Below are 18339 nucleotides of genomic sequence, written 5' to 3'. Positions count from 1 at the left end.
ACACTGAACATCCTGTGTTAGTGTGTGTTTCATGTGTGTGAGCAGCAGAATGTGTGGGTCTTAACTTCACTTACATGTGATGTTTTAGCTGCACCTGCTTCCTGCTGGGGGAGCCTGGCTCTGTGTTTTAAAGAGTTCAAAAAAGACAGAGGTTTAATACCTTCACTCACCTGCCATATAATACATAAAGAGGGCCTATCTTTATTCCTTACTAAATATGGTAACATCAGTCATTTTTTTTCCTTGTTACTCTCTTAGTACTTCAGCTTTTTTGTATTTTCTGTTTTTGTATTTCTAGCTCTGCAGTCTTGGATTTAAAAATGTTGTAATCACTTATGTCATTTCATGGCTCGCTCAGCTTTACAAGGCAATGCACATACAAGCCCTCAAACCATGGCAAACCTGTATCTAACATCATCCAGAGGTAAAAAAGCTCTCATCAAACAGTGTGACTATCTCTTTAGCTAGAAAGTTAATTCAATCCAGAGCAGTTGGTGAAATAGAAATGTTCCTTTTATTACGTCTGACGGTCCTTCTGAGCCTCTTTGTCTGCTTTTATAAAGTTCATGCATTTATTGATTCTCTTCTTTTATTCATGTTTTTATTAACTTAATAACATGTGTTTAAAAAACAATCCTGTGTTTCTTCTGCTGCTAATCCTTTAACATCGCTAACCAAACGGCTAACGAGCTAACAACTTCAAAATGAAAAAGATGATGTACTCAATAACCAGAGAGAGAGAGAGAGAGAGAGAGAGAGAGGAAGGGTCATAGAAAAGAAGAGATGATGATGTATGATATGTCTGTGTGTTAATATGTGAGAAGGCTTTTGGCTTCTACGGGACCGAGCGCTCCAGCTTCCTACTGTTATGTAATTTGATCGGGAAAATCCAAGCTGCTAAACACACACACACACACACACAGACAGTCTCCTTCTGAGACACACATGCACTTTTGCTGTACACAAATATGCTCAATTTATGCTTCCTTTCATGGAGCACACAAACACAGACTGGTTAACACCATATGCCGCACTAGTCTGCCAATAGTGTGTCTGTTTTTGTGTGTGTGTGCGTGCGTGCGTGCGTGCGTGCGTGCGTGCGTGCGTGCGTGCGTGAAATATGTATCACAGGACCCTTTCAGATGTGCAATGAGGAATGAAGCCGGCATTGAAAAGTAGAGGATTCAGGAGTATAATGAGAGGGACAATAGTAACATGTTGACATTGTTTTAGCCGCTCTCTCTAGTATTTTTTTTTTTTCCAGGAAGGCCATTTTCCTTTTTTTTCTCCTTTCATTATTTTTACAGTGGTTGTTCCAATAACTGACCTTTCCTCTAGGGTTAGAGGATGATGTATTTTTTCACCACTTGACTTCTACCATCTGCGATCTGAAAAGCCAAAGATGTTCCCAATGAAGGTGCAGAGCCTTCTTTCTGTTCTGACTCTCCAAACTCTGATCTTTTAGATCTCTAATGTTTGCTTTTTAAATCCACAAGATGCCTAGTAAGAAGCAATTATCTGTAGTTTTTCTTTGTATTAAATTTGTAATTATTGGATGTAATGTTGTCACGGCAGATTATTAAACTTTGATATGATTCTGGTAAAAATCAGATGTTACCAATACCTGTTTAAATATCATGGCAACACATATACAATTCCTAGGCACCAGATATTGGGTAATTTCTTTATTTTATTTCCCAAAAAATATGCAGGCATAATCCTGTGTAGTATATAATTGAAATTGCACGAGTGTGATTCCAACCCGGGCCGTCCTCTTACGCGGGGTGTGTGCACTAACCACTACCCCAGCAGCCCCTCTAAAGTGAAGGTTTAATGGGGTTTTCTTAAGTTTTGGAACTTTTTGATATTATACAATCATTAAACTATTAGAGATTATATCCTCTTTACGCATGGTATCACAGAGTGTAACCTTAATAACCTTAACAAGGTGTAAACTTTGTGTGGCTCTATGATATCTAACCTGTCACAAGCCTCCCTCTGACCCAGCTTCAATGTGAGAGGTACAAAACTCAGCTACATTTAACAGACCTTTTTGACCTTCTGATGTTCTAACTAGCTGTCTTAACAAACCGATGAAAGACGTGCTCGAAGGCAAGAAACTGAGGCAGAAAACAGAAACTTTATTATGCTGTGGTAAATGTTAAGTATAAAGTCGTTGTGTTTCATTCTGTGGAAAAAGCAGAGATGTGTTTAGAGTTTAAGCTCCAGATTGGAGTAAATGTAAACTGTGAGGACCATGAAAGCAAAGTAAATGATTTGAAACGAGGACGTTACAGTGGAGAGTATGGTATGATATTGTTCTGTATGAAAGTCGACGTCCTTATTGAGCTGCATGTTTAAAACCCACACGGCGCACGAGGAGTAAACAAACGATGAAAATATTAACAATTACCTCACAGAGAGAGAGTGATGGAAACAGAGAGGGAAAACAGAAGATGAGAGGAGGGAGGGAGAATGTGTGTGGGTGTTAGGTACTCGCGGGACCTCAGCACTGCAGCATTCTTTCTCTCTCAGTGTGTGTGTGTGTGTGTGTGTGTGTGTGTGTGTGTGTGTGTGTGTGTGAGAGTGTGAGAGAGAGAGGGTGAGTAAAGGTGGGGGCACTCTTGGGACCCCTCCAGCACTGCAGCAGGTTGTGTGTGTCTGTGCGTGAGTGTGTGTGTATTCTCCAGCCCCCACACTACCAATGGGTCAAGCTCACTCCCCCCCTTGCTTCAGCCCCCCCACCCCTGGTTGCCATGGAAACACACCTTGAGCGAGCCCCCTAGAGAGGTGCATACTCCTCCTCCTTCCGTCCACTGCTCTCTTCTTTGCTGCACTCTTTCTTTCACCCAACGCCTCTGTTACTCTCCCCTCTGTCCGTCCCATACTCTCTCTCTCTCTCTCTCCCCACTCTCTCTTTTTCTTGCCACCTCTCCCTTGCTGTCCTCACCATCAATCGCCTGGCTTGGTTTACGGCCTCTACGTCACAAGGGACCATACACTCACACCACACACACACACACACACACACACACACACACACACACACACACACACACACACATACATGTTCTGCCACTCCTTCATGCGCACACACTTACCCTCACAGATTTTGGGGATGGAGGGGGTTGACAGGAGTATGGAAGGGCAGTAATGGGGGCTAGACACCCATGGGACCTCCATGCAGCCAATACAGACACAGAGAGGAGGAGGAGAGGGTGGGTGGGAGGTTCAGGTTTGTGGGGGCTCTGCACCCAAAGGAGTTTTGTAGCCAAGACTAAGAAAGGGTTAAGAGGTGTGTGTGTGTGTGTGTGTGTGTGTGTGTGTGTGTGTGTGTGTGTGTGTGTGTGTGTGTGTGTGTGTGTGTGTGTGTGTGTGTGTGTGTGTGTGTGTGTGTGTGTGTGTGTGTGTGTGTGTGTGTGTGTGTGTGTGTGTGTGTGGGGGGCACCCTAGGGATCCATCCCCCACTAGGGATCCATCCCCCAGCAAAAACCAAGGAGCTCATTTATGTTCTGCTGCATTTTGCAGAGGTCTGTGATGAGGCCAGCATGAAAATGTTTTGTGTGTGGGTTTGTGTGTGTGTGCATGCATACATGCATGCATGTGACTGTTGTATGTGTGTGTCACAGGGATGATGCCACCTGGTACCTCTCCTCTGATCAATTAGTAGAGAGAGAGAGAGAGAGGAGGGTAACGAGAATGGTATGCCATGTGTAATGTGGTGTGTATCTGTGTCTTTGTGTGTTGATTGTGAAATTGTAATGATGAGTGTGACTGCAGTGTGGACTTTACTCTGTGTGTGTGTCCACCCTCCCTCATTCACAGATTTCATTACATTCTTCACATTATTTCAGTTTCCTCTTTCTCTCCAATATTTCCTCTCTGCCTCTCTCTGAGGTGAAACCTCATCAGTAATTCTACAGATCCGCAGCAGCCACCCTCCAATTACCTGTGTGTGTGTGTGTGTGTGTGTGTGTGTGTGTGTGTGTGTGTGTGTGTGTGTGTGTGTGTGTGTGTGTGTGTGTGTGTGTGTGTGTGTGTGTGTGTGTGTGTGTGTGTGTGTGTGTGTGTGTGTGTGTGTGTGTGTGTGTGTGCGCAGACATCAGCTGTGTCTCTTTCCCTTCTTGTTGTCATTTAGGATTCTACCAATATCTATGTGTGTGTGCGCGCACGCGCGCGGCTCAGTTTAGCAGAAACATAGGTTTGAAGTCAGGCCAAGTTCTCTCTTCCTCACCGTCATACTTAAAAGCTGCTTTTTCTCGATCTTGTTCCCCATGTCTGTCAGCCTTCCTCTCTGATGTGTTGTTTGAATGCTGTTACTGGTTGGTTCTGCTGCCCACTGTGACAATAATAACACACCATGAAATGTTCATGTCAATTAAAAGCAGAATAGGCATTGGTGAACACTTTAAAGTACAGTTTTCATAAAGTCCATGAAGAAAACCCATGGTCAGGTGTTATACTCCATGTGGAGAAATGAAGGAAATTGTCTTAACTAGTGCCCCGCTTGCCACATTAGTTGGCATAGCAACCAATCATGAACAGCCAGGTGTGCATTATGGGGATTGTCAGCACAGCAGGAACATTTCTTGGACTAATCAGACTGGTCATTCTTTTACTTTCTACAAAAATCTGATTATGTTTTACAATTATCAGTGTTTGAAAAGAGGAAGAGATTTTTAAAAGTTTTAAAAGATTGTTCCTTAAGATTGTTTCCTTAAAATGGAAATTAACTTAAGGCATAAAATTGTCCACAAACTTGCTCTGATGTGCATTAAAATGCAGAAAAACTTTCTGTTATGTGATAACTGGGAGACCTAACCTTCACCCTGCCTCTCTATCTCCCTCTCTCTCATCCCTCTCTCCCCTGTGTTCTCCGTCCAAGCCTAGGCCTCCCAGGGTTATGTGTATGTGTGTGCTCGTGTGTATGTGTGTGTGCACGCTGGTGGATCAAATGCACTCTGTGAGACAAAGCGTAACAGCAGGATGCTCTACGACTCTGTCATCTCACTATGGGTCACACACACACACACACACACGCACACACACACACACGCACACACACGCTCACACACGGCCCGAGTCTCAGAGGGAGACAGCATACAGAGACTGCAGTCCCCACACACACTGATCAAAACAATGTATTTGTCACAAAAGAGAACTCTTTCATGGGACACACACACACACACACACACACACACACACACACACACACACACACACACACACACACACACACACAGGCGTTGGAGGTCTCTCTCCATGCCCTTGTTCCGGACAGCCCAATTATCTCTCTGCACCTCACAGTTCTCCCCTCAATTCTCTCTCTCTCTCTCATTCTGTTTCTCTTTCTGTCTCTCTTTTCCCCATTTTTACCTCAGGTTAGTCGTTCATCAACTGGAGCCTCTTTTTCACTTCCCCTATATTTGATTGACTGTTAATTAGTTTATTTTTGTTTAAGCTCACCGCTGCACACACAAATAAAGGACATTTTTGCACTAAATAAATGCTGAAACCAAACCACTCCAATCCAAATGAAATTTACGAAATGAACGTTTTTCCCCACACACTCCTGAAAATGTAAAGGAAATTTCAGTGTTGCTTGTTCATGCATTTACTTCACAGTGCGAGAGAATCACTATCAGACTAAAGGGGGTGGGGGTCGTCTCAGGAGGCAGAACATGACGTAAAAAGGACGTTGCTGAAATGGTGGCCAAGTAGAATCATATGCTGTGATTACAACTTTGTCTTTGTGGCCTTACTGCAGGAAGTTGAACATATTCATAGTATCAACAAAAGAGCGGTGAAGAGCATGCTAGCAGACAGAAAAAAATAATGAAGCAGTGTCCTCAGTCATCCTCTCCTCCATTTTCTGAATATTTCCCCCTGCCTTATCACATCAACTTAAACTGACTTTACACAAAATATTTGGGGCTTTCAAATTAAAGATGTAGTTGTTGTGTTTACACATCCAGCTCACCACAAAGATTCAGGACGTTTTCAGAGCTTATGTTAAATATTTTGGTTTTCAATTGTTGCCTACAGACGATCTGAAATGTCACCTTTACCTGGTACTTGTGCCATTGATGATTTTTTTATTCACCCAACAAAAACTTAAAAACCATCTCAACTTTTTGTCAGTGAAGATGTTAAGATCCACCTTTACTGTACATTTTCACAATGATGTGCCTTTTACTGAAAAGTGACCACATTGTCTATTCCTGGAGGCGTGGGAGAGTGTGCCACCTTCTGAAGAGAGAGTTACCCCTACTGAGGGCAAGAGCTTTTAAAATGGCTTTAGAGAACCCTAACACACACACACACACACACACAGTGACTACACTGAGATCCCTCAAATATCGCATTACATATACACACTCTCTCTCTTTGTCTATTGTATGATTGCATCATTCTTTTACAAAGACAAGCCAAATGTACAAGATGACTAAATTATGAAACATGACAATTGATTAAGCTGGTGGTGCTGCACACTCCTCCCTCTCTCTCTCTCTCTCTCTCTCTCTCTCTCCCTCTCTCCCTCTCCCTCATCCTCTCTGTGTGTCTCGCTTCATGTGACGCTCTCCTGCTGTTTCAATCTCCTAGTAAATGATAATGAACCTCTATCTGTCTCAGTGTGCCTCGGACACACTGGCGCCCCTCACAACCTTGCAGCCTTTGAGCTTTCTGTGTTTGTGTGTATGTGTGTGTGTCCGTGTGTGGGGACATGGGATGTTTCGGGATCGGGACTGTGGAGCATACCATCTCATCCATATAAGCCCATGTGGCACCCACCATGCACAGACACACACAAACATGCACATTGCCCCACAGCTATTGAGGTGGGATTAGGGCACCCTTGTGTGGGCCTTTGAGGCAAGGATGGATAGGAATCTTTGTGTGTGTCTCTCGTGTGTGTGTGTGTGTGTCTGTGCCTGCAGACATACAGGACATGAGATAAGTGACGGAAAGGGAAAAAAATACATCTCTGATTCAGTATGTGTATGCATGTTTTTATGTGTGCATGTGTGTGTGCATGTGTGTGTTTGCCACTCCACAAGGGGTCACAGATTGGCCCACAGAAGACACCATCTGATGTCTCCAGGCTGCACAGTCCTATGGTGTGCGTATGTGTGTGTGGCCCCTCACTGTGTGTGTGTTTGTGTGTGTATGTGGGTGACCGGGGTATTGGTCCTGTATGGTACAATGATGATAAGGACAACAGGCGGGAGACCTAAGCCCCTAGAGGTGCAAGTGTGTGTTTATTACACCCACCTTTCATCTGGCCTTTCACCATAGGTGCAGTGATGTCACTCACACTTTCTTAAAATAAACACACACACACACACACACACACACACACACACACACACACACACACACACACACACACACACACACACACATAGATATTGGTAGAATCCTAAATGACAACAAGAAGGGAAAGAGGCCTGGTCTTGATGAAGGTATACCTGGTTATAGTTGAGTCTCTGTCAGTGTGAGGTGCCCGTTGACAACTCAAAAAAGGTGAAGCAGAGGGTGGGGGAAGAATAGTTTATGTGAGGAGAGCATGAGAGCTTTGAATTGGATCTCTAAAAATGTATAAGGAAGTGATGGACCAGAGGAATGATGAGGGGGGCCTGGAGGGAGGAATGGGCAAAGTGAGGGGATGAACGAGTGACTGCAGTGGGTGAAGGCGGATAACAAGGACAGAGGGAAGAATGACTATAGGAAGGGTAGATCATCTATGGCCCCGGTGGGGAGGACAGGCAATTACCAGTTGGGGCCGTCATGGCACCGGGACTGGTATGTGTGTGTGTGAGTGGGAGAGCAAATGAGGGAGAAAGAAAACGTGAAGGGAGAGGGGGGGGGGGGGGGGGATTCAAACTGTATTATAATTCTGTCTAAACAAGTTAAATAATCATCTTTTATCAAAGTTAAAAGATGCTTTTGTCAATAATTTTGGAGAAATCAGAATTCATTTTGTGTCTAGTTTTCAGTTATTCATATTTCATAATACAGACACAAAGGGTGGTTTCACACTAGTGACCCGGGCCTGGATCAGAGTACGCTTGACCCTACAATCCGGTTTATTCGATCAGTGTGAACACAAAAGTACTGTACTCAGGTACTGTGCCAGAGACAGCTTAAAAAGGTGATCTCGGGCACGATTCATGTGTCTTCGAGTACGGTCTGCAGGAGATGTGAACGCAACCGTGCTTAAACAAGGAAGTGGACCGCTATATGATGTCATTCTAATCGGTTCTTGCCGTTTCAAAAACCGCACAGCGCGGGCCCGTTTTGTGCTCTGAGCTGCACGGTAGTTGTGGAAGTAGAAAGAGGGTCGTTGCTGACGTCTCAGAAATAAATAAAACCTTCACAGTTAGCAGGACGGACAATCGTGCCTAATGTTAAAACGCCCTTAGTGAAGGCACTTCATATATTCAAATTCATATTCCTGCCATGGCAGTAAAGTTAACAAGTGCAGTCTTTCTTTAGTGACCAGTTTTTCTGTATTATCTTTGACATTTCTTTCACACATCAGTTTATGATAAACCACTGTCTGACATATGTGTATCAGACATCTGTTGTGAGTGTTGTGTTAATAATAAAACATGTCACATGTTACTGTTTCTTCATGTTGCTTAATCCAGCCCACACATGCGTTTCTGTCTCCTATTTGCAGAGGAGGGCATCAATCACGAGTGCAAGCTGTGTAACCAGATGTTTGATTCACCTGCCAAGCTGCTCTGCCACCTGATAGAGCACAGCTTTGAAGGCATGGGAGGTACCTTCAAGTGTCCCGTCTGCTTCACAGGTGAGTGACAGACACGCGCAAACACACATTCACCTTCAAGGACAGAGGCAAAAAGAACTGTTCACAAGTCTCCTCTCTGCTTTGCATTTAAAGTCGATACACATATGTGAATATCCAAAATGTACAATGGAACAGACGTATTAAAAAATTACAATTAGCCTTAATAATAAGATACACATACTTTTTTTTTACCCAAATAAACCATTAACAATAAGTGAACAAGGATGACAAGCTGCTTCTTCCATTCTGTTACAGCATCATACATCACAAATGAAATATAGATGCTTTAGGTTAACACATGAGCACTGTAAAACTAATTTGCATTTTATTTATGTTACATGAATAAACACCCAAAGGGTTTTAACCTTACCAGCCAGGTGTTTATGATTCTTATTAAAGCCACAAACTGAAATAAAATCAATAAAATGTGTTAACCGCACATTCTCTAAGCACCAAACTGCTCACATCTTATTGCTTATTTGGTAGAAAATGCAAGATCTGAGGAAAGAGGGTAAAAGTGTACACTTCCCAAGAGGACATTTGTCTCGGAACACGGCTGGGGTCTCTCGCTTCACATTAAAAAAGATCACAAAAACTTGAAAAGCGCTTGACACGATACTAGACATTTGCTTCACATAAAAACACCTTGAGGTTAATATGGCAGATGAAAAGAAGGTTTGCACTTAAATCTTCCCAGGCATCAGCTCCAGCACGTGGTGTGGCTGGGAAATGGCTCTCCCTGGGATACCTGCATCATGATACATTGAGTAACAGTGCTTTAATGGCTGTGAAGTTTTTTTCTCAGTTTTGGCTCTACAGTAAGATAACATTAGGAATATTCATTGTTTTAACATTTCTAACTGGGGGAGTAATATTCCAGCAGGGTGCTTCTGCTAAAGGAGAACTAGAAAATCCTCTGCGTGTGCAGAGTTCAGCTCAGTGCAATGCAGTAACTCCTCCAAACAGGACACATAACAAGTACCTTATATATCTGAAATCCACTGGGGGACCTGAACAAAATGCTGGATGATCAAATTAGGCCCAAGGCGTTCAGAGTTCACCTCCACACCTACAATATTAAACTCAGTCTGCACCGCCTCTCTCCATCCCTGTACCCTTTCTTCCTGCATCCCCTCTCTCTCTCTCTCTCTTTCCCCCGTCACTTCATCACTCCCCTTCCCTCCTTGCGTTGTTGTGTTTGTCTTGTGTTGTGTACCCCCACTACCCACCCCCCAGGTACACAGCAGCCCTTTAAACTTTAACTCTATTCCTTTGTGGCTTATGAATTAGTAAGATGGGCACCACTCCTATGGGGGGGCTGAATAATTCAACACACACACACACACACACACACACACACACACACACACACACACACACACACAGTGAAATCCAAAAGTTTACTGAAACAAAGAGGGGGAGAAAGAAAGAGAGAAAAAAGTGTGTGAGACAACACTGGAGCGGAAGTTAAAAAAAGAAGAGATAATTTATTGATAAATATCACAAGGTCTGCAGAGGGGAGCTCTTCCTGTTTCCTCTCATTCCTTCTCTTGCACCCTTCTGTATTTTCTTTGTATCTCGTATATTCCCTCCTTTACAGTCAACCTGGTGTTTGCTCTGTGTGTGTGTCTTTGTGGGGTTAGTTTGAACTGCCACAGACCGACCAAGGACAAGTTTTCTCTACATCTTAGATTTAACCATTCAAATATTTTTACTGGCTTTGCAAGTCTGAATATTATGTTGCTTTACAAATGCACCGCCCTAGAAGGCCTGAAAGCAGACAAACCATTAGAAGTTATTTTTCCTAAAGGGTAACTAGTTCCCCTTCTCTTATTTTCACTGTTTTAATTTTTTTAGTCTGTAAAATGTAAGACCTGCAGACCTGGTAAGCATTCGCTGATCCTTCTATAGGCAATCTAACTGGTGCTGTATTTGTTGTTGTTTTTCTCAGTGTTTGTGCAGGCCAACAAGCTCCAGCAGCACATTTTTGCCGTCCATGGCCAGGAAGACAAGATCTACGACTGTTCCCAGTGTCCGCAGAAGTTCTTCTTTCAGACAGAACTACAGGTAGGTCACCGCTTCTCCGTCTGTGTGTTGAACCGGACCAGAATGTGTTTATTTGTAAAGAGTGGTTCTTGCATGGATTTAGAGATCTGTGCAGGGCCTGACACACACTGTAGTAGTTGGACTTTGGTTTGTATTAGTATTCTTAATGTAAATATGAAAAAACAATCTTCTGGCAAAGACCTGAACAGCCAATCTGTAAAAACACTCCCTCCCTTTTTCAAACATGTCCATTAATCTCTCAGTATACAGTCACTCTCTTTAGAATCTCCTTCCAAACTTCTTGCATTCTTATCTATTTTTTAAATCAGAATCCCTTAATCTACTGTAAATCTCTTTATTTATACCTTCACCCTCTCTCTTTCCATCTCTCCTCATGAGGTCTGAGCAGGGTTCTGGCAAGCTTCATGTCATTAAGGTTATAAGTCACCCAAGAGTGGGTCCTGGGCCAGCTGTGTCCAGGTCTGTGATGATGTAAACCCCCTTGTCCTCCTCTGCTTTTTTCCTCCTACTCGTCTCTCACAGTCTTTTGGCACCAAACTAGTGATCTACAAAATCTGCAGGTCAAACATCAGCCCTTTTTGAAGGTGAAATCTGTCGCTAACTTTCCTCAGACGTTTGCTAAATTAAACAGAGGTCAATGTTAAAGGTCACAGAAAGCTTCTTTGGAAGATTTCGTGAAAGCGTGAAGTTTATATGAAAACCGATATGGAAAATATCAGTGTATGTACTCACTTGAAGCTGCTCTTCTATAATAATTTGAATGAAGTACCATCAAAAACAGGGCATCATTAAATCTACAAATAAATAATGAATTGTCCAGTAAAACATCTTTGGCCATGACCTTGCAGTCTAAATGTATAAAAGGTCGATCTTTAAAGGACTCAGTCAAGTTTGCTCCCAACAACGATGTTGAATCACTTATTCAGTCAATGATATTTTTGTTAAATGAGTTTGTCATTACAAGATATGTGTGCTGGTGTTCTGTCAACATGTCCTGCTCTAGAGGCTTTCTGTATCTCCTGTCAAATAATGCTAGCAGTCCATAATAACTTATACTAATTCACTAATCACTCCATATGCATTGTCAGAGTTTGGGGAGCAAGTATTGGTACTCTGTTACTAAAGATTTAGGGTGTAGCGTATCTCGATTGATGCATTTCCCCCCTGGTACAGATTCACTTCATAATACACCCCTACTCGCTTCATTTGTACTCTGAGGAAAAGGGAAGCTTGTTTTGATAACACTTAACTGAACATGTTACCTTTAATTTTAGAGGAAGCATATCTGGATAGATGAAAAACCCTATCAAGTAATGTTCCCTGTACTGTGCTGAGCTGCTCGACAGCACATCTCGATTGGCCGCACTATTCAATAGAACACCCACAGTTGGTTTAAAATGTAAAAAGAGACATAAACTCTGCTAAAGAAATTAGATAAGGGATATTTTTCTGAATCCATAGGCCTAGCCTGCACACTGAAATACACACAAACACACACACACACTACCCCTCACATACAAAGTGGCAGTGATGTAGGGCCGGACGTGGTGGGCATATGGCTGACCAGTCCATTTAACAGCAGGGTGACTGCTGGACCCTGTCGGTTAATGTCCACACACAGGCACCACTCACAACTCACACACTCCTGCTCACCTCCACACTCATCTGCATTCACACACACAGTGGGTGTATCGTACACAAAACATCCCACACCCTTCCTCTTTATACACTCCATCCAAGATGACTCCTAATGCTTGCTTAATACAACTCCACTTTGTCTCTTGAAATGTAGATTAAAATATCGGTATGTTTTGTCTACTGAAGGTTTCCCTTACATTAAAACATTGCAGAGTGCGAGGCTGTCATGATTATCTATATTTCAATCATTTTCCATATCATCAGTGTTGTTATAATGATCAAAAGTATCAAAAAGTACAGATATTTTCAAACCTACGTCTAATTCATTAGACAGGTGCAGAGTAGAAGAATGAATCCATCATTCAGTCCCCAAACATTCCCAGAAGTATGTCTGCATTTTAGCAAAAGAAAAAACAGAGATTTTCAAATATTTATTACCTAGGATTCTAGGAAATTATTTTTTTGTTGCAGTGACATCAAAACAGCTCTCGATATTGTTTATTATTTTTTTTAAATTCTGGTATCGAGAAAACCCGTGTTAAGGGAAATCAACTACCAGCATTCTTAGGCCTCGTGTCCACCTCATGTTTTTTCTACTGTATGACCGACACTGCTCCGTTACTTTTTACTGCTTGTTTTATATTTGAGATCATTTATATCCCGATCAGACACGCAGTGAGGAGGATGTGGGTACGAGACACGATCCATAGGATCCACGACCCACTAAAGGGAATATCAAACGTTTGGAAAAGAGCGCAGGTGACGTCAACAGCGCCTATCTGAGTTGAAAGATTCTCAACTTGAGCGCTTGGAGCGGCCCCCCAAAAAAAAACAGGCAAAGCGCTTGGAAGAAAAAACACTGCACTTTTACTGCTGCAAACGCTTTCTACTCATTGAAACAATTGAAAACAGACGCTGGTGCTCAGAAATAAAACACTAGGTGGATACGGAATTGAGTCAGTTTTTCAGAAAAGAAAAAGAAAAACAATGGTGTTATTTATTCAGCTGCTGTAAACAGTAGACTGTGTCTCATTCAGGCTCATAAAAAGTCTTATGTGATATTTAAAATATTTAAATTAAATGTGATAGAGTCAAGCGTAACATCAAAGTTTTTTAGAAATGTCTGAGAGAAAGTAGATTATATAACTTAATTAGTCAACAACAAACAGCTATTTTTTTCCTCAAATGTACACTCAGCAGAGTTTAGTGAGGTCAGACAAGTTTAATTCTGTTGTTTTCATTTCTGCTAAGTTTAGCTCAGTTCAACTTTTTCTTATCCCCCAGCTCCTTGTGCTTCTTCCTCGTTGGCTGCTGTACTCTGGCTATATCCATCTTGTTACTCTTTGGTCCTGGCCCAAGTGTGTCCATGTATGTGTGTGTGTGTGAGTGTGTGAAAACTTGCAGCCCGAGCCTGACCTGCCACAGCTCCATTGCCCCATGGGAAGGCTCTCTAAGTGGGCTAGACAGAAAGGCTGACTGGAGGAGATGGAGAGCTACAACCATGGAGGTTAATGTCACTGCTAGCGCATGTGTGTGAGAGTGTGTGTGTGTGCTTGTGTGTAAAGTAGATGCATCTGCCAGAGAAAGTGGAATGGGGTAATTTGTGCGTGTTTTAATGAGGTGCGGATGGATGAAGAAGGCTGGTTGGCCAGCTAGAAAAGGCTTTGGCCTCTTTCAACCTCCTCAGAGGGACCATATGATGTCCAGCTCACTCTCTCTTCCTCTCTCCCTCTCCCTTACACACACACCCAAGGGCCTCTGCTGCATGGACACGTCGCTGCATCATCCTCTCTCCCTCCTGATTGCACTCTTTCTGTCTCATCTTCATCTCTCCCTCAGCATACAAAGACCTTCACTTTCTGCCTCCCGCCCTCTTTATCACTTGCTTTTACCTTCATATCAATCTCGTGCACATCCATACCACAAATTTTCACTTTCTCTCTTCCTGTCTCTCTCCCTCCTCTGGTTCTGTCTTCCTCCTTCTCTCCGATTCCCCCCCTGTCTGTCCCAGAAGAACCAGCCCCTATGCATATTTTAGCCCCTCTCCTCTCTTCCTCTCTTCTGTGCCTCTCCCCAGTGCCCCATAAATAGTGCAGACGTAAGCTGGTAAATAAGAGATGTTTTGGTGTGTGTGCATGTGTGTGTATCTGTGTGTAAATAAGAAATGCTGTGGCCCTGATCAGTGAGGTCCTTCTGGATTCTTCTCTCTCTGCCTTTACTCCCAAACTCTACACACAACTTATCGTATTCTCTCAATGTCTTTAAAAAAAAAAAAAAAGTTCCTTATTTAACAATTAGCATAATAGTAGAAAAACTTTGCCTACATGTTGTCAGAAAAATCGAATCTAATGAGCAAAAGTGCACGATTCCCTCTATTTAACCAGCCTCCAAATATCTCCTGCACGTATTGTCTCAGGTTTGTTGGAGTTGTTTACATCCTCCGAAAGTGAACCCGGTTTGAAAAAGTCATCCCACTCTATAGAAGCTCGCCCTCTTTCCCATGTTCCCTGACAGATTTTTTTTAGATTCTTCTGAAGCCCCAAGGGGGTGCTATACTGCAGCTTCTGCCCCCAATGCTTCCTCCATGCGCTAACTCCATCTATCAATCTTTCAATTCTCCCAAGTCATCCCTCCTTTTTTTTCTGCCTCTGCGTCCATCATGGAACAGGATTTCCTTTAGCTTTAGTCAATATTTAATCACAGCTGGATGGATGGATTGTTGGTCAGATGAATACATGGACGGTTGTGTTATTTCGGTGTGGGGCTCTTTGTGTACGTTTGTGTGTTGACTACCTCTGAAGAATCTTCCTCCTTTGCCCGTGTCCCAGAGGTGTTGAATATTTGAGCTTTGAGTGTGCATATACAACCAGAAACATGAGCACAGATCATTTCCTTCATATAGATGTGGTTAAAAGAACATGAAGTGTACACAGTATGGATGCATGAATGAAGGTATGGACTGACTAACAGATGGAAAACGAGGAGATGTGCAAACAGATATAAAGCGAGGGCTTAACAAATACACGGCTAGACAAAAAGGCAGACACCTGCAGTATAATTTATATACAACAAACAATAAACAATTTGCTTTTACATTTCATCACAGTGGGACCACTTGCTATCATCAGAGCGTCCACATTAGCATCATGTTATTATCCAGGATGTGATATCTCCTCAGCAGGTAGTGTGTGGTGTACATACCTGCTAGATGGAAGAAATAAAAAAAGCTTTCCCCTCAGAATGAAAGTAATGAATACAATCTTTATTTTGGTATTTAATCCACAACAGAGAGAAAAGCTTTGAAGTGTGTGTGTGTGTGTGTGTGTGTGTGTGTGTGTGTGTGTGTGTGTGTGTGTGTGTGTGTGTGTGTGTGTGTGTGTGTGTGTGTGTGTGTGTGTGTGTGTGTGTGTGTGTGTGTGTGTGTGTGTGTGTGTGTGTGTGTGTGTGTGTGTGTGTGTGTGTGTGTGTGTGTGTGTGTGTGTGTGTGTGTGTGTGTGTGTGTGACAAGCTGTGTTTAGTAGTCTGTCTGTGAATAATGTTGTCTTTGTCTGAAGAGGCTCACCGTCTGCCTCTAACTGAATTATGGAAAGGTGTGGATGTGGCTGAACTGGCAATAGGGTTTATCCATGAGTGTTTGTGTGTCTGTGTTCACCAAAGTCTGGCTGTTGGAGTCAGATGTGAGTGTTGTGTGAAATCACATTGTGTACTCTCTGATCCATGTATTCTTTGGCTGTGTGTGTGTGTGTTTGTGTAGGTGTGTGTATGTATGTATGAATTTGATCCGTAGATCCCTGTGGCGTTCCAGGGGAGCGCACTCAGCTGCCCCAGCACTCACTGGGAGACTCTCTGTTATTAGAATGGGGACCTGGGACACACACACACACACACACACACACACACACACACACACACACACACACACACACACACACACACACACACACACACACACACTCTCTTACCTCCCTTAATCCCAGGACTTGAAGGTATTTGCAGCCAGGGAAAGACAGACAGAAACAAAAAAAATCTAAACAAAAAAGAGAAGCTGGCGAGACAGAGAGAGAGTAAAAACCATCCAGCTTTACCTGATACAACAACAACTACTACTTCCACTGTATCAGTGCTTAATGTTACCAGCTTTACAGCTCTTTTTACAGAGCATCATAAAAAAAAGCCAATTAATGTACATTGGCAATGGTAAAAATAATAAGATACATGTAATTTTACTCTCTGCATGTACACATCCTCAGTCTTGGTGGACGTTTCTTTCCTCTGACCACCTAAGGAAAAATTGCATACAAATTATGCCCGTGGCTGTAAACACAGCTGGTCATTTTGAGAATGCAAAGCACATTCTATTCTGGTTGGATTTGAATCAAAAAAAGAAAATCACTATGTGGGCCCTGTTAATCATCTGGAAATATTACAATTGTGTGTGTGTGTGTGTGTGTGTGTGTGTGTGTGTGTGTGTGTGTGTGTGTGTGTGTGTGTGTGTGTGTGTGTGTGTGTGTGTGTGTGTGTGTGTGTGTGTGTGTGTGTGTGTGTGTGTGTGTGTGTGTGTGTGTGTGTGTGTGTGTGTGTGTGTGTGTGTGTGTGTGCTTTGAGGACGTCACCACCAGAAAACAGTGAGACAGAGTGGGGGGGAGAGGGAGGGTAAAATGTGTCTAAAGTCACTTGTTGCCTTGATGTAAGGTGGAGGCACACGTAGGCAGATTCATGGAGACAAAGACAGCCTGAGTGAGATAAAGAGGGGGACACAGATGAACAGAATTGGGGACGGATACAAAAGGAATGACACAATGTGAGCCAGCACCTGGAGGGTTTCTAACAGCTTGGACCATGTTCCTGTCATTTGGTTTGTGTGTGTGAGCGTGTGTGACAGGTGAACACAGGCAATGTGTCACAGAACAGGACAGACTCTGCATGGCTTTCTATCAGCCCTGCCAAAAAAACACGGCACACACACACAAAAACACTACATCTCATCACATCAACAACTGAAAAATACAAGTCAGTCATTTGTGTGGCACTGTATAAAGATTTTAGAACAGTGGTACTCTTAGTTCAACTATTAGGTTTTTTTATTCTTGTTGAAACAGACACAAGAAACTTGTTTCAACATTTTGACCTGCACTTTAAAGGATCAGTGTGTAGGATTTAATGACATCTAGCAGTGAGGGTGCAGGTGGTAACAAACTGAAAACGTTTCTTATCAACCTTCTTTTCCTTTCTTTTTAAAACGAGACCAGACAGAAACCTTCCTTCTCTCATTACTAATACACCTGTGGTTGTAAAAATCATTAAAAATATTGGCAAGGCAAACTCCAGAACCAGTACAATGATTCTTTAAAACAAAAACAAAAAAAAACATACTTCTGGAGATCTCATTCAATGTTTGCCAATATATCTCTCTTAGTCATGAACACTGATAATGAAATTAAGTAATGTCTTATTGTATCCTTTTTTTTTTCAAACAGACCAGAAGATATTTAGTTTTCTGCCTACAAGAAAACTTGAATACACACTTAAAATGTTTGGTAAACTAAGTGATAAAAGAGTCTAAGTTGACAATCCAATAAATCAGTCGTCAAAAGAGGAATTTATGGAGGGCACTTAGAGCAAAGATTAGATAAACATTTTGGCCATCATATTTGTTGATATCCCTTCTTAATGAACTTCTAATCATTAAAGTGAATCACAAATACCCATAAATACATGATTTCACTTTTTGGTTGACATGTTCTTCAGATGAACTCATGCACATACAGAACATTTTACAGTCTCTGCTCTCACTTTGTCACTAAAATCTTTATCCATCT

General features: G+C 42.4%; 1 protein-coding gene across 9 annotated transcripts in view; it reads left to right on the top strand.

Moving 5' to 3' along the window:
* The window catches only part of znf423 (zinc finger protein 423), a 153762-nt gene that overhangs the window by 128309 nt on the left and 7114 nt on the right, over positions 1-18339 (top strand). For all 9 annotated transcript variants that reach the window (XM_065956429.1, XM_065956425.1, XM_065956424.1 and 6 more), the window contains 2 exons: positions 8684-8815; positions 10767-10882. In XM_065956429.1, the coding sequence (XP_065812501.1) occupies positions 8684-8815; positions 10767-10882 (248 nt within the window). The remainder of the gene's footprint in view (positions 1-8683; positions 8816-10766; positions 10883-18339) is intronic.

The sequence above is a fragment of the Labrus bergylta genome, chromosome 7 (assembly GCF_963930695.1).
Source record: "Labrus bergylta chromosome 7, fLabBer1.1, whole genome shotgun sequence".
Taxonomy (NCBI): Eukaryota; Metazoa; Chordata; class Actinopteri; order Labriformes; family Labridae; genus Labrus; species Labrus bergylta.
Note: the sequence above shows the minus strand (reverse complement) of the source record. Positions and strands in the feature narration are given on the sequence as shown.